Source organism: Harpia harpyja, chromosome 10 (genome assembly GCF_026419915.1).
Source record: "Harpia harpyja isolate bHarHar1 chromosome 10, bHarHar1 primary haplotype, whole genome shotgun sequence".
NCBI classification, from domain to species: Eukaryota; Metazoa; Chordata; class Aves; order Accipitriformes; family Accipitridae; genus Harpia; species Harpia harpyja.
In genome coordinates this window covers 23,073,753-23,091,086 of record NC_068949.1, presented here as the reverse complement: position 1 = coordinate 23,091,086, position 17,334 = coordinate 23,073,753, and the positions used below count along the sequence as shown (strand labels likewise).

Genomic DNA, 17,334 nt, shown 5'->3' with positions numbered 1-17,334 from the left:
AAAACACAAAGGCTTTTTTTCCTCTTGGTGTTTTATTACTTGTTAATACATGACAAACAGATTTATTGTGGAGCAGACAGGCAGCATTTAGCATTGCTAAACAGAAAAACACTTCCTACTTTTGCCCTTTTATGCCCTGGTGAATAAAAAGCTCCTTTCCCTAGAACTGTTTCTGATATGGATTACCACCACCATGAAGATAAGTTTAGAACCTGCTAGGAACTTGTCTGGGCTAAGGGCAAAAGAAAGGAAGGGCTTACAGAACTAGAGTTGCATTTTTCAGGCCCTTACTATCAACTTGCAAATAGAAAGGGCTGAGAAAAAAAGGCGGCCTTGGCGGTGGGGATTTACAGCTCTTCTGTTTCGCCACTCCTTGGCACATTGACCTCAGTATGGTACTCGGAGGAGTCTCCTGAAGGCATCCAAGGTATTGGGGTTCTGTTGAAGGAGGGTCTGTTTCTGAAATTTTGATTATATATCATGAGAGATTCTGGAAGCAAAGGGCAAATATCAAACTGAGGCACTTTGAAGGTCATCCGTTTGGCTGCTTTCTCATAACCCCCGTAAGGCATGGCAGTCCTGGCACAAGGGAATACATGGAGTTAGCAAACCGAGCATAGGTAAACCACAGGATTTAGAAAATAAATAATCAAAGTTACCAAGACTGTAAATTTTACCACTGTTGCAGCTCACTGGCCAACAAATCCTTCCCAAGAACATATATGTATCCATTGCCTATGTACTAAAAAAGATTTAAAAACAACCCCCCCATACCCCTCTGCTCCTGTGCACTTCCTTCACTCCCGTTGCATCAATCTCCATCAAACCATACACCTTTCACACCTGTTGGTACCCTGTACGTGTAGGAGGCAGACACTGCGTTACTGCAGAAATGAGTGGGATTTGGGTTTGTCCTGGGTAGTGATGTCCTGAGGCTATGGAATTGGCTGGCAAAATTATATACAGAGGTTAACAGGAAATTGTTGCTGCCCTAGAAATATTTGTAAAACTTTCAGTTCTTCTCAGAAGCAGCAGGAAGATCTTGATTCTTATCTGAAGTACTGTTAGGTATATGGCTTCTGATCGTAAGTATTTTTCCTGAACTCTTGAACTTTAAATGGCTGCAGTAATAAACAGTGGCAAGCTAAATCTCCCTGGTCAAATGGGGTGAGAAAGAAAGGGAAATAGGATTAAAGTCCTTTTATCCATCTGCATAGGTTTTCTGTCCATAAGCTGAATTAAGATCTCTAGCTCTTAATGTATTTTCTCTTTGTAGGCCTCCAAACATTTCATCCACAGGAGACTGTGCTAAGAAAATGACATGCATCTAAAACTTACTTACATTGCACAAGACAGGATGGCTATGGCCAGGGTTATTGTATTTTCTCATGCTAAATAAACTGAATTGAATATCCAAGAAGACTTACCGGTTAAAAGACTTGTAATGGGGGAAATCAGCTTTGGGACTATATGACAGTAAGTCAATGGTGAACTGACTTTTGTCCTCGGGGCTGATACCCATTGCTCGTTCCCAGGGGGAGATGTAAGTTTTAAATACAGTGATTTTTTTGCCTCCTGACTTTCCATCTGTAAACAGAGGAAGGTAAAACACTCTAGTTAGATGACACGTATTCTAAATACATTGCCTTTCTGTATTCTGCTATTGAAGTTGAGACACCAGCTTTGTTTCCAGATTCGATAGATTCCTAGATCAAGTCTGAGATTTTATAGTTAGATTTATCTTACATAAGACTGTCATATGCGACTTCCATCCTCATCCACAAAAGTAGGTGTATCACAGTCTAAGAGCCACTTACCCAGGAATTTGCATTAGACCATATATTTGAAAGCTAGTTTTTTTCATTCTTCTCTCTGGTCGCTCAAATAGAAACCTCTTACGCCAAGAACAAATGTCCTTGCCCCATCATCTCTTTCACTACCTCAGGGGAAGCTTTATACAAGGCAAAATGCTATCTAATTTCATAATTTACTTCTCTCTTCTCTGTCTGATCATAGCAGAAATAACCCCTCCATATAAACCTCACTGTCATCATCAGATGCAACAAACAAATCCCAGACTGTAAACTCCAGAACTAGGCTCAAACTTTGAAGTTGGCTCTAACTGACCGAAAACCTTTAACCATCGTATTTCACAGTCTTGGCAACCCACAACCATCTTTACTAACATATTCCTCAGTAGTCTATTCTTGAATGTTCTAAAATGACCATCTCCCTTGTCTCAGTATTTTTGTAAGTTGGCATTTTCTTAGTGTTTCAATGAACAGACATTCATATTTTCCCCCTCCTGAACCAGGATGTTAGAGCCAAGTCTGGGTCAAACACCTCAGGATGGCTAAAAGCAGTTTGAAAATATGACGGGGTATCTCTCTGGAAGTTAAAATCCTGTCAATGACAGAGCTGCACTTTGCTGTTAAGTCAGATACTTGATTGCCAGAAATTTTAGGTTAGCTTCTGCCTGCACCATTAAGCAAATGAGCTTAGACAAGGGTTTTCATTCAGTGTGTCTCTTCTTTTATTTTTTTTCTTTCTTTTTTTTCTTTTCTTTTTTCTTCCAGTTGTGTATAATACCACCTTGCTAATAAGAGCATTGGTTGTGTATTGAAATGTAGCACACTTCTAAAATTCTCATCCTTCATAAGCCTTAAAACTCCTGAGCAATGACTTCTGCTTAGCTTCATTAAGGCAGATGGGAATAATAGGTTAATGGAGTTAGACATACTGGTGCTTCCATGGTGCCACAGTTTGTGTAGAAAATGTAAGTTCATATGAAGTAAATGAACCCTATTACTCTCATCTGAAACTTTCTTCTTTATCACACCTTCTTTCTTTGTCTTGCTTATTTTCTTCAAACCTTGCCAAACCCTAGGCTTCCCTGGTTTCAGAGAATTGCAGACATGTACAAGAATCTCATTTTCATAAAGAAGATAAAAACCATTACCCCCCTCTTTCTGTGTGAAGGGCTTAAACTAAGTAATTTAGAAGTAAATTGATTGTTAGGGTTGAAAAATAAAAGTAGTTGGGATCCAGCTCTGCAGTAAAAGCTACAGGATGATATTAATCCTTATTCTCCCTGCACACAGAAATAGGATAACAATGGAGAAAAATCTCCTGTAAGAAGACAGAGAGTCTGCACAGATTTCTTTTTCACAGGGATGCCCAGAAATGTAAAAGCTGATTTTGATATAAAATGCACATTCTTCCGGAATGTAAATGAAAAACCTTGGATTTTACAAGTCACTCATTTGCTTACTTATGACAGTGGTTCCTGGTTCCCAAGCAAATTTGCTTTGTGTTGTAAAATCCCATAGGGACTGTTAAAATAACAATTTCACCTGCTGATTCTCATACAAGGAATTTGGTTCTAGAGCTTTCTGGCCAGACTAAACAAAGGATAAAATTAAGCAAAGACTAAATTCAATGAAAAATGCTTTTACTTGTACAGATACTGCTTCAGTAGACCGGTGGTGATTACCAGATAAGTTTTAGAAATATTGCTGTTCCTTTCTGAAGATTATCCAAAAAGTGCTGTTTGTTTAGATGGAAGTTTTGATTTGAAATCAGGGCCGATATACTCAAGACTGATGTGCCAGGTTAGACTACTGAGCTAGAGTTAATACTGTCTCCAGTAGTGGTCAGTGTGAAACCTTTGAATGGAAAGGGTATGCCATACTGGCATACTGCTGTATCAACCTTAGGAGCCCAGTAGTTAAGTTTCCCATCATTTCTTTGGTCCAGCCAATGAAGGTATTTCTGCTTCATTGCTATGATGTAGCAACACAGAAGCATGCAAACAAAACTATCAAGCTAAAGGCAGTTCAACTTTTCTGGATGTTGCAATGGAACTTAGTTTGGAAGAATTCAGGTTTTAGTCAAATTAATTTACTTGTCCCTAAGAGTAAGGTTGGCATGAGCTCTGACAGCTTTAGCTATTTCTTATTCTTGCAGAGAGATACTTGCCTTTCCCAGTACCATCGCCTCCTTCTCCACCACTTCCAGCCGATTCCCCTGCACGCTCCCCTTCACTGGCCCCAGGGCCTCCTTTGCTTCCAGGCCTAGGAGGAACAGCAGGATACTGCTGCTTACTGGAGCCATGCTGCCCCGCTGTCACTCCTCCTACCATCCGCCCATGGGCATAGCCATGAGCATCTTCCCCGTAATGCCCTCCTGGTGGGATGAACTTCTGAAAGTGATCCTAGGGCAGGAGAAAAAAGAGTAGGAATCCCTGTTACTGGACACAGTCCATTCACATTTGCAGGGTTGGGTCCCAGAATGTGAACTCCTGAGTCTCCATGATCTGACCAGTTCTGTGTCTGAGTTACAAAACCAGTGGCAGAACTTCATGTGAGTTATTCTCTGTATTCAGTATAGGAGCAGTTGTAGAACAGCAGCAAGGGCAATGGTAGCACACCTTTTAATGGATGCCTCCTAGTCATTTTATATGATCAGGGTGAGAAGAGAGGGATCTGTGTATTGTCTGCAACAGCGATCAGTATGAAATACAGGAGGAAGGGAAAGGAAATGCAGCTTTTGCCATAGCAGGTAAAGGTCCAGACAGAGATACATTGGCTAACCTGTGGGAAAGCAAGCTGGACAAGAAATAGGAAATGTTTTCATGTTGAGGTTAAGGTAGCCCAGCCAAGTCAGCTCGATTACAGTGTGGGAGCTAAGTGTTAAAGGGCACCAGAACAACAGGGTAACTGTGACAACATAAAAGCCTGGAAGATGACTGCCCATATGTCTGTTTTCCATATATATATAAAGGTCTGTATGGGGAGGGGTATTTACATGTTGAGAAAGACTGCAGAGAGAGCAGCCTGGGAAAACATGAAAGACTTCCTGGAAACCACAAGAGGAAAATGACAAAAAGGAAGAGTTTTGTTTGTTGCAATACGTGCATTAACGAACCAAATCTAACCAGCAACAAGGCAAGAAAGAAAGCTGTATCCATCAATAAAATCAAGTTGGTCGTTATTTTCCAGGCCATCCACTCTCCCCAGTACAGGTTAGAAGGCACAATCCCTGCAGTACATAGTGAAAGAGCAAACTGTCTATGCGGGATTTATAGACCCTGTGGTGCTAGCACAAGGTCCTGTCTTTGCACACAGCAATTTTAATAAGTACTTGTGTGGAACAGAAACTGATATATGTTTGCAAAAATGTTTTATGTATTGGTCATCAGTGAGATCAAAGCTTGAATCCTATCAGATATAAAAAAGTATCTCTTGTGTATTACAAGTAACATGGGTTATGTATCACATATGGTCTTTCCTGTTGGACTAGGGGATTGGCTATAGCTGCACAAAGATATAACAAATACAGCTAAAATGAATGAATCTGTGGTTCCTCATGCTGCAATTCTGTTTGCATAAATTCATCTCAGGCTGTCAATGGGAGACGAGTGCCAACCTCAGGGCTGGCTCTCAAAGGGTTAAGGCTTTCTCAGGGCTCTTACACCTAGTACAGTTTAGCAAAAAGAAGCTTTCCATGCTGTAAACAGGCTTCCAAGGCCAGCTGTTCGGTCAGCTAAAAATAGATGAGAAGTGAAAACCCCGCAAGGCTCAAGGCAGAATTATCTAACCCTCTGCTCCCTGTGTCTCCAGCAACAGTGTCCAGGGTTTCACAGCATGTCACCAGGCTGCAACCCAGGCAGGCAGCCAGCTGCAGGCTGAAGTGGCAGAGCTGGTGCCCCCAGGGCCTTTAGGGACTGTCTGTCCTTCTCCTAGCTGTAGGGAATTCCCTTTTTAGGAACAGAGGAGATGATGTTCCCCTGAATGTCAGGAAGCACTGAGAGGGGAGAGGATTGTGAGCATTAAGCTGTACACAGGAGCTAGCAGGGCAATCTGTTCAATTATCCATGGGAGCTATGTAGCTGTAAAAAGGCAAACTGAAAAAAGGGTATTTTGAGGGCTAGGGGTCAGAATGAGGTTATTCTCAAAATGTTAATATATCTGCAAGGTTAGTGCTTCTACTGATTTGCTCAGTAATTTCAAAACAGGATTTGCATCTGTTTTCCTTCAAGTTTCACCCATGCTGTGTGCTCTTCCTGAGAATTAAATGCTTATTTATCTTTTCCTCTGGTTACTTACATGCACTCTACATCAAAACATCAGCATAACATGAGTAAAACAGGCTGGTTTGGTTTTTTGCATAGCAGTATTTGATGTGACCAGGAAGGGGCATCATTGTCATCTGCTGTCATTTTAAGTTGCAGTATTATCACCAAGCAGGAGTGAAGTTTCTCTGAAACAAAAGGTCTGCCTCAGCAAGGCCACACCTAAGTCTTATTTAGCTGCAAATGAAATTAGTTTGATTGGTCTCAGACTAGTTCATGATTCTTCATGGACCCACTGGGAAAACATCCTATGTTCAGCAGACATCTCCATTCAGGTAGGAAAGACCCATTCTCCATGCAATACCGCAGTCTACTCACCTGCTAGAATAAAAATGTAATTTTCTTTAGTTTTGGCCACCACAAGAGATTGTCTTAGCTCAAATTAATAGGAGGCAAAGGCAAATTCATCTTTTTGAAATCTTGAACCTTGGTGGATTCAAATGATCTCATTCCAAGAAAGCGGAGTTCGGGAACAGCAGTTTCAAGCAGGAGTCTCACATAGTCAAAGCTGGGTAGGTGCGGCTTTGTCTCCAGTACTTACAGCATGCCTCTGGTCAGGATGTTTGGAGTGAAATACGGCTTGCACTTGAGGGGAACGCATGTCTTGGGCCATTGCTAAAGCATGTGGAGCTTTTACATATATGCATATTTGCATCACAAAACCGACCTCTCAGTTAGGGTTGATTGACCCTGTTGGTGGAAGCCCCAGGAGAGAAGTCCAGCAGTGTCAACCGAGAAGGCTGATAACCTTCTCCTGTTGGCTCTGGGTGCAGATCATGCAGTTCCTCTGTGGTAGGGTCTGCCCTGCTGGTGCGTTGCTAGAGGTAGTGGATGTTATCAGTCCCTGGGTGTCCCTAAATCCACTCTAACAAGAGAACAATTGTGGCAAGTTCATGTGATGTGTAGTCCCCTGGGTTGGCTAAACAAATAGGGCTCATGTCTTTGAAGTCCTTAGGGCTAGCAAGAGCCCGATTCCTCAGGCTGAGTGCCTAGATGGACGAATTCTGAATTCTCTAGGGCTACTGTATGTCTTATGAAAAATAGATAATGAAAGATGATCCAACTAATGGAGCTGAGATCTCTTAAGTATCTCAACGCCCTGATGTCACTGCAGGCAGTCCCCGGGAGGAGACACTGTGTGCTCCCCGTCAGCTCCTTGCTGTGCCTTGAAGAGAATGATTGAGGCCACCAAATGTGTTTCTATTTCCACCTCACTGATAAAGAGCTTCCCAAAGGTTTGATGCCTATGTGGTTACTAACACTTCTGAAGTTACTGTGACTGTGTCCTCTCAGTGACAGCCACTCAAATGCTCCTTAACGGTGGGATGGGAGATTTAAAATTCAGACACTTGGAGAGTCTCATAGAATGCCTGCTGTTTTTATCAAAGTGTGTGACTCGGTCCTTAATTTGGAGTTGCACTGCCTTAAACCTATGATTCACTTTTAAAAAAAGGATGAAAATAAAAAGTAACCTCAGCTGTCGAAGGATCTTAAGCTAATTTTTTTTTAAACATGCTCCCCAAAGAGGCACCATTCAGTGGATTGAGCTCCTGCTTTCTATTTTCAGGTCTACTTCTGACTTGCTGTTCAATCTTAGGCAAATTATTTTTTGCCTCTATGCCTGAATTTACCCATCTAAATAATATGAATTTTTATCTAATACTACCCTGAATTATTTATATCTTATTTGTATATTTTATGTCACCCTTGCCACATCTTCTTTGTGGATGAAAGAAACTGAGTTTCAGAATTTCGGTCCAAAGTTTTGTCACAGTGCTCTAACAAACTGCTATGGAAAATAAAAGGCTCTTCCTCTCTGTCATTCTGCTGTTTCCACACCACTCAATTCTTGAGTAAGAAGGCATCAGACTTCATGTTCACTCTTACACAGCTTTGGGTATAGTTGGAACCTCTAGGTCTTCTGGACCAATCCAACTCCAGCACAGCTAGGCTCATTTTTTTGGAAAAGTTACATCTCAGCTGGCTTGCTCCACTTAGGTCATAACCTGAGGCTGTCTCGTATCTCAGCTTGTGGTTATCCTATAACGTTTGTTCAAGAGGTTTAATATTCCCTGCAGAACAGACTTCCTAGAAAGAATGCTTTTCCTAACATTTTCCCCTAAGCGCTACCTCCAGTGATCTTGATTGGCATTCTTCTAAGTACATTAAGGGGCAAACAGAGCCATCAGTGCACACTTGTGCATTAAACCAAGTAGCTGCATGATAATATCTCTGTTCCTCCGTCCTTATGCTTTCCTTCACACACTGTATCGTGTCTGGCTATTTAACTATATAAGATCTCTGAGGTAGGTTGTTTGTGTACTTCCATCTGCTGTGAAGCACCACTTTTGGTGTTGTAACATAACTACTTCCATTTTCTTCCTGCAACCTCTGCTTACTCCTCTGAGTTCTTGTTCAGCAGTAAAAGGAATACAGGGTAACTCCTGCCATTATCCAGACTAACAGTAATGCAGTTCTTTAACCCTTTTTCACTTCTTCTGTTTTGTTTCACAGTTGATGTCTTAGCTTATCTGAAGAAATCTCTTGACCTGAAGACCAGCAGAAATTACTTGGCAACACACATTCAGCTTGTTTTCATACAAACACTGCCAAGATGTGGAAATGGCATTTATTTTAACTTGTGGGCGAGTCTGAGAAAGTATCAAGGTGGGGGTTTTTTGTTTGTGGGTCTTTGGTTTTTTTATGTACTACTGCTGATAATTGTCTACTCAGGTATTGGTCATTCCACCTTCCCAATGGTTTTAATTTAAGATCTGATATGTAAAGCAGAAAGGGCGGGGGGAGGCAAATCAAGTCTTTCTCTAAACTGTCTCCTGCATGTAACCCAAATCAGGCCACTGGTTTTGACTAGCAGAAAGACTATTTTTAAGGATCCTCACTGGAAGAAAAACACTGTAACAGCAATGCCCAAAAAGCATAACTATGGTTTTGTTTTCAGTTTACTCTTGATGATGGCAAGAAGGTCTTACACAGAGGTTCCCAAAGTGGCTGCGGGACCTCGAGAGAAGTTAGGGCAATAATGACTGGAGCTGTAAGGCTAAGAAGCATAGTTTCACATGATCTTGATGTGTTTGAGGCCAAACAAATTTAGCATTATGAAGTGGAGAAAAGGTCTCTGAACTGCTGGTCTATTAACTGCTAAACAGTGAAGTGGGATTTAGGAGACCCCAAGATAAGACTGAGACCCTCTCTATGACTTTGGGTGATTCATTAATCTACCCTATGGTTCAGTTTCACTGTTAAAAAATAAATGTAGTAACTTCCTTCATGCTATAGTTGGTCAGATGCTACAGTAATAGAGCACATAGCAAGATAGATAGGATTTCATCATGGTCTTTAGTCAGTAGTGAATAGCATCTTGCAGCTCCACAGTGAGGTTGATAATATCCTCTAAGACATGGAGAGAACCACAGTTCCTGCGACAGGGTGGCACAGCCTGGGGTGAGGAGAAGAAATCCTTTTTCTGATTTACTAGACAGGGCTCAGCAGAGCCCAGCTTCTCCAGCACAGCACCGAACAAGGAGGACGTCACATGAACTCTCCCTGTTTGGCAGGGTATCAGTGTGCTAAAAGTGTCAAACTCAGCCCTCCCTAAAAACATCCCCTTGTACTGCATATTTGCAAGAGAAGAGGGTCACAGTATTGAAAACAGCTATGCAGTAGGTAGTGCATTTCATTTTGCTCATGTTGGGAATGGTCGGTCCTTTTGACTGTGGGTTTAGCTACCATTTGCCTTTAACTGGATGGGTGGAGCCGCAGCAGTGATAGAGTGGCAGGTTTTTACTTTTGCATGGAGCTATGTGACATTCATGCACACACCATATATATGTTTTCTCCTCCAAAAATAAGGAGAGTGATCTGATTGTCCAGTGTGGTTGTTTGGCTGCAGAAGGAGGAGGAGAGAAGCAGGAGGGTGATCGATGACACGTGACTGCTGAGATCTTCTCCCTTGTGTGGAAGGTTTATGGCTACAGCACAGGCTATTCTGGGGCCCCTTATATGGTTTAGATTTATTTTTAATAACCTTTCTCTTTGTGTGTTTTTATATTACATTACCTTGCTGTTAAACTTTTGGGGGAAAGAAGCCACCTGTACTCCATCCCAGAACTTTCTTGACCTGCTTTGCTAAGCGTGTCCTGAGAATATTCTGATAGTTAAGAAACCTGTGATATAAAAGCAGAAAACACGACCAGCTTTAAATCCCTTCACTGTCCCACAGCCTTAAAGGCACAAGGACTTCTTTGGGATGGGGAGAAAAGGATGTGGAAATTAACTGGGAGGGGGAAATAACTGGAAGTAGCAGTAGGAATTCTTTACTCTGCCATTATCTTCCTCCCACAGTTCCCTTTTGTTTAAGCCGCCTTTTCTGCATCTGCCTTTGAGCAGAGCCAGGAGCAACAAAGGAAGGGAACAGAAAGCTAATAAAATATTGCAATCAAAAGGGCTTTTTGATGAAAGTTATTTGATGCTAAGGTCAGGCACTGTCCTTATGGTTTGGAAGATAACAGTGAGGCCACAGATCTGATGCCTTTACCTGCCCAAGAGCAACTAGCTGTCCGAGAGGATGGCTCAGTTGCTGTGATCGCTCAGCTTTTCTTCTCACTGCTCTGACTGCCAGCAAAGGTGCTAACTCATACTGGCTGTGGTCATGAGAATAGTTATCCCCAGAGGCAGTGGATGCAGCCTGGCAGAGTCCTTGCACAGAGCACACAGGGCAGCCAGCAAATGGTAACAATTATGTTTGTGATCCTGCTAAGCTGGCCCCAAGCGAAGGCTCTAGGGCTGACCTAAGTCTTCCTGCACTGACCAGTGGAGATTTGTTATCTGTACCATGAATATGGAGAAAAGATAGCCTTGAAAGTGAATCATGGAGGATTTTAAAGCAGAGTATCAGCTGCTGTTTGGAGACTGTTCCATTGTTCTCATATAGCAAAGCCATAAAGAAAATCCTAGGCTTGTTAGGGTCTTGTCTAACCCCCAAGTACATTTCTCCACAGCACAGTATCTTACAGTCTTGTTCAAAGAGCTTGGCAGGAGGGGTATTCTTACAGAATAGAGGGAGAGATTTCACTACAGAAAGGGTATGGTGTGAAAGTCGGGCACGGATGAATAAACAACGTAGGAAAAACAGCTAACAAAAAAGAATTGATTGTCATCAGCCTTTGTAATGTCAGTCCTGGAGGGACTCTCTGCATGTACAGTTTTGAGTCAGTTTGTCAAAGCTCATTCGCTTTGTATTTCTCTGATTGGACACCCTTAAGTGACACCCTCAAATTTTATAAGTTTGGACTTCAGCTTTTTATTCCCTCACCTTATTATTTTCTCACTCCTCCTCACTGCAGCGGATTTTGACATATGAACTTGGCCCTCATATGTTTTAGGAGCTCTGAGATTGCTGAGTATTTATAAAAACAGCTTGCATTTCTCTAAGATTCTCATCTGAAGAGTCCAAAGTTCAACACACCATTCATTTTCACTTCTATTCTAGGAGATAGCTCACTGAAGAGATGAACTACCTAAAGCACAAAGAGATGAAGAAACTGCCCAAAGTCTAACACCGGATATGCTTGCTATATCTCCAGTCTGTAATCCCTGATCTGTAATCTGACCTACTGTTGTAATTTTAATGACTTTTTTTTTTTTTATCCCCAGGCATCTTTCCACATCCTGCTTCCCAAATTGTCATTTTTAGAAGTGAACTACAAAGATTTACTTATTGCTGCTTTTAAAAACATCAGAGGGCTAAAAAAATAGCATGTTGTTGTTTGGCAGAACATTTTCTTCAGCTTGACTTTTATTATTTTGCTTGAGTTTCCTTGGACTGGAAAATAGATGCCATAAAGGGATAAAATGACACCAAATAAATTTTAAATAACATCAGAAGACAAGATTCTACATCAAAATGCATATGAACCTGAAAAATTTTCTATTTGTTTTACTGAATTGCTGACAATCGTGTGAAAGGAGAGTTTAATTTGTAAAAGTTTAAGTATCTTCAGAAGACTTTACACCAGCAACTAATGTAGAGAGAAGTTCAAAGATTAAGTAACAGTACTAACTCATGGGAAAGGGAAGAAGAAGAAGAATGTCTGAATTTATACACCATATCTGATAGAAAAATACTTTAGAAGAAAACAAACGTAGCTTCTAGCAAATGAATTGAAGATATTGCAGTGTCAGGTTAGAGGTTTCTGTCTGAATTTTCATTTGTGGAACGTCTTGCAGAAATGAGCAGAGGACTTTGCCCAGCAGGAAGCATAAAAGGGTATCCTAGGCTAAAAATAGAACTGCGCCTACTGGAGCTGAAGTCAGACCTGGATGGATCATTTCCATCCTGCAGAGAAGAAATGGAATGGGTACAAAAACAGTTAGTCCCACCCTGCGCAACTCTGAACACATGCCAAACATGCAGTCCTCCCTCGTCACTCAGTACTGAATTTTCTCATGCTTCTGCATGTGTGAAACCAAGTATTTGCCAAAGGAAACTAATGCTGCTGCCGAAAAGAAATAAAACTTGTGGGTTTATATTATTTTGTCTTTTTCCTGCACTACTTTGCTAGTAGATCCCCACCACCCGGCCCATGCACATACAGAGGAGAGCTTGGGCACACTCCATTCCTGTTTCCCCTGGGTGTATGGAGCAGCTTTTTAGTTTTAATCTCCAACCTACCACAGAACTGTCGGTGAAGGCATCAGGGTTATTCTCATAAATGAACTTCTCCACCCTCAGCTGACGTAATTTGAACATCTTGGATCCTTTGTTAGTGAGGAGAGAAAGCTCTTCTAGCATCACATCTCTGGGGATGCTGATCTTCTTTCCCAAGTTCAGCTTGGACACCTCTTGTGGCATGACTACAAAACATAAGAAATGGGACGCTTTAGGAAGTGCTCTGGTCCAAGTCTCTTGGCCATTGCTTCCCAGCATCAGTAGTGTCTTCAAAGCAGCCAAATTCTCTTCTAAATTAAGTTGTTAGGAAATAACCTATGCACCAAATTTTTACATTGATGACACTTTGGATATAGATGGGTGAAATTTACTCTGGATTGCAATCGAGGCAAATCTACACAGAGAAGAGTTGCGTAAAGGTGGAGCTAGATGTACGTGTCCCACATCTGAAGCATCTCAGGCAGTGCAGCAGGATTCCTTAGTACTGCCTCAAAATGCACCACTGCCTTGTCTGGTTACTGCTTTACATTTGCCTCCCCTCCTCTGGAATTAGATGAGTGGCAGTCAGCTCTTCGGATTAGGCCAACATATAATAAATAAAGACAACTCTCGCATGCTTTGGTTTAAACATTATCCTGAAACCATGGCAAGATTCAAGGTTATTATATCTTTTTGTTTGTTTGTTTTAAGGAGAATTTTTAAAGGAAAAAGTAGTTGAAGTTCTGTTCAAGTGTTAATGTGCTGGTTAGTCGATAAGTCCTTTTCCATTTAATTTGGTACCACCAGTTCTCCATCAAAGCAAGGAATTCAAACATTTTCAGTGTAAAAATCTTGCAGAAATGCAGTTAAAGCTTTTCATTCAGAAACAAGCAACTTTTCCTAGGCTTTCTTTTTTCTGTATTAAGCAAGGTTAAGACCACTTATCCACCTCTACATCTCATTTCCAACAGAGAGTGAACCTCCATCCTTAAACTGGTATAAAACTGGTATAAGCCCATTTGTTTTATTAGACAATCTCTGAAGAAATTATTATTTTTTTAGCAAGCCAATTTTATATAGCACTCTTTCATAGTACAGGACGAAATGTCCTTTAACTGCAAATTGGATTTTTACTTATTTGTTAACTTGAATAAAGGATTAGGGACAAACAGAAAAATATATACCTGTACCCTAGCAAAGAAGTTTCTACAGCCCTTTTTGGGGGCTGAAGAAAGGGACAGCACTGAATTATTACTTTTTAAAACCTCTAAAAATCCTCCCCATGCTGTCAAAAGTAAAGAGAAGATAGGGATATCACAGTTAATTAAAAGTCACCCTACCCAATACACAGGTATTCTGTGGAAAGGAAAGTGTCCCAAGTTATATTCTTCCTGCTCTATTACCCCCTCTAAGAGACTTTGACTTTTTCAACTAATGAGTGCTGGAATCAAAGGAATTCTCTCACATAGAGGAAAAACAAATTAGAGACAAAGGTTATAAGAGAGAGAAAAAACATAGAATATAACTAGGCACTGCAATATTGATACCCATAACAGATCATGTTCTTTTTCCATTCACACTGGTGTGCATCCAAATTTATGCTGCAGGAGGATATGGGTTTACAAAGTGCAATTTAGGTCAACGTTTGGCCTGAGTGCGTGTGCAATGCTTTTGAACAGTGAATTAGAAAATGTGATGTGGTTGAAGGCTGAGTTTCAGTAATATTTGTGGGTCTGTCTCCTGGTATGTTCACTGCATGTCTTGCTCTGGGAGTTCAGTCAGACAGGGTGTGAAATTTTAAAGGCTGAAATTCAGGTTGAAATCCAAACAATTCTCACGTGTGCAGGTTTGCATATCTTACCTTCGTGTGTCAGCTTCCCAATGAGTTTAGTGGACTTTTTCCTTTTAACAGGAGCAGGAGTCCCTGCAAGGGGCATTCCCACAAAGGGTTCTCTGCTTTGCTCTAAACACACAAGGAAATGAGAATGAAACACTAGAAAGGTATTTCTTGCCTCTCTTTTAGTTGCCATCTACAGTTAAGAGATACACAGCCTTCATGTCACACACAGGTTCTTTTCTATCCCTTCCACATGAAGGAGCTAGTGAATGTTATCATCCCATACAGAATATCATCATCAGACCGTTGTGGTGTTCTCTGGAGACTTAGCATTATGACACAAAATATGGCAGCAGATCACAGCAGAAGCATTGCCAAGGTGCCATATAGCATTGTCGTCCAAAATAGGCATTTTAATTGCAATATAGCAGTCTCCCATCACCCACGTGTGCCACAGTGGTACTCTGTTATCATCTTGTGCTGCAGTAACAGAATGACAGTTTGAAAATTTGCTCTATCATACCATATTATAATACCATGCAGTTATCAGTAGATGGTAATATGTATTTTTGTATACAGATTTTGTGTCTGTCCATGAGTTATTTGGGAGCTTTTTGAATAATGTGCAAGTTTGGTTTGGATATTTAGTCCTATTAGAATTAGAATAGGTATTCAGAAAACCACTAGACTGCATGTTCTGTTAAAAAAAAGAAACAAACCAAACCCCTAAGTAATTCTGTCTTTTATGACTGCTACTGTTTTGTTACAGAAGGGCTGGAGGAACAAGGCACAGGCAAACTTGTTAAAGGAAAAGTTTTTCGCCCCATCTGAAGTAACTTGCACCTGTATCTTATGTATTGATCTTATCGCATATCATTTTGGAGGGGGGAGGAGGGGAAGAGGGAGATTTCTTCTGGTACAGTGTTCCCCATCTCTGTCCCCAGATAGGATGAGAGATCTGTACTGCAAAGTCAGGGAAAATTAGGAGAAATCTCAGCAATTCCACTTCAGGCAGCTTCTCAGAGTCCTTGGGGTTTATCACACATAATGCAAGTAGGGCAAATGTCTTGCCTTCACTTCAATACTGTCCGTGCCCAAACAACAGCATACAGGGGGACAGATCCTCACCTAATACAATACAACACAAAAAAAATTGAGCAAAGACCCGTTGGCTTCAGCAATAGCAATAACTAACCATCTCTGTCTTTGTGATTCTTTGCACTTTAGTTGCTAAAAATTTCGGAACTGAAGACATTGAACTATGAGGTATATTTTAAAACTAGGAAGCAAACAGCTGGCTCTAGGAGTTTGTATGCTGCCCTTGTTGTGATCAAGACATTTTTATCTCCTGTGTGTTTTGCAGTTTCATTCTACCATTGCTCCTTTTGCAACATGATTTTCATGTGATGAGGTGATGATAACTGCTAAAAGAAGCCCAGCCACAGCAAACCAGCTCCAATCACATTGGCAGATACTCTCTCAGATTAGTTTTTCTTTCAGATTCCCAAGCTTTCCTTTTTACTGAGATGCTGCCTATGTAGTTCACATCATAGAAGAGCCCATCCTGGTGTATTCCCAAAGCACGCGTGAGCAGGTGCAGCCATAAAGCACGCGCTGCACATTCTCCTCGAGCAGCCAGACATCTGCTTGGCTATATAAAAGAAGCAGGCCCTGCTTGACAGGAAAGGGGCAATGCTGCCAGGAGGTGGGGGGGGTGGGAGGTTATGGCCCATCTGATGGGTCATAAGACTGGCAAAACAGAGGGAAATCATCTGTATGCCCCAAATGTGGACTCCCTGGGGCAAGACAGAAAGGGCTGGCCCTGGTGGGGAACTGTGCTCCTCTAGCACACCCATTCCCAAGGAGCAGTGAGGGCAAGTCCGCCCCATTCTGCTGTCCTCCTTTACTAATCCAGCAGGATTGGGGAGTGGAAAACCTGCTGCATGCAATTGGTCTAGCGTAAGGAAAGGGGCAGCAGTCTTTCACTATGGACAGGGTCAAGAGCTACACTGGGACTACTGCTCTTTCAGCCACCCGATCACGGTGAGGCTGCTGGAGCCTCAGCCCCCATCCTCCCAACTATCCCGTACATAAAGCCAGAGCCACAATTATCCTTTTCTCCCCTGTGCTGTATCCCTTGGTTCAATTCCTCTGTCTTTTTCTGCATCGGTCTTTGCAGAAGTAATTTCCTTGTTTTTGCTGCAAACCAAACCAGTCTTTACCCTCTCCAGCACCTGCTCTAAACTATTTTGCTGCCCAGTCAACTCACCTCAGGCTTGCAGTGCCAGGCTCAGACCAGCTCATGTGCCTGCCCCAGAGCTCAGCAGTGGGCTGCTTCCTTCCAGCCCGTCTCTGGGTGCTGCTGGGCAGGCTTGTCCAGTAGCCCCGGTCACCCAGGATGCCTGGGCGCAGGCAAGCTGTGCCCAGCACAAACTGCTGATGCGGAGTGCTGTGAATTTGACTCCTGAAGGCTGCTCGCACAGGCATCCTGCAGTTATTAATAGCTAACGGCCCAGAGGGCAGAGTCTCAGATAGCACTGCCACCAGACCCGAGGAGAGGGGAAAGGAAAAGGTTGCTTCTCAGGCCTCCTGCAGTAACTGCCTCAGTTTCCAGGAAGACCTAGCACTCCATAGGTTCCTCACTTCTTCCTCCTCTTTGTTCGAATCAACATCTGTTCCCCTTCCTCCTCCTATTGC

At 42.0% G+C, this 17,334-nt stretch overlaps 1 protein-coding gene across 2 annotated transcripts; it reads right to left on the bottom strand.

Annotated features, from left to right (window-relative positions):
- Window positions 1–24: 24 nt before the first annotated feature.
- Window positions 25–17,122, bottom strand: MYOZ1 (myozenin 1). 2 transcript variants are annotated; one of them, XM_052799341.1, is made up of 6 exons: window positions 16,907–17,119; window positions 14,662–14,763; window positions 12,825–13,006; window positions 3,979–4,213; window positions 1,428–1,587; window positions 25–579 (listed from the first exon to the last, which is right to left on the bottom strand). In XM_052799341.1, exons 2-6 carry the CDS (start codon window positions 14,735–14,737, stop codon window positions 348–350), a joined length of 885 nt encoding a protein of 294 aa, XP_052655301.1. In that variant the 5' UTR covers window positions 14,738–14,763; window positions 16,907–17,119; the 3' UTR covers window positions 25–347. The 2 variants fall into 2 exon arrangements, with proteins under 2 accessions (XP_052655301.1, XP_052655303.1); XM_052799343.1 differs by lacking the exon at window positions 14,662–14,763 and having other exon boundaries at window positions 16,907–17,122.
- Window positions 17,123–17,334: the final 212 nt, after the last annotated feature.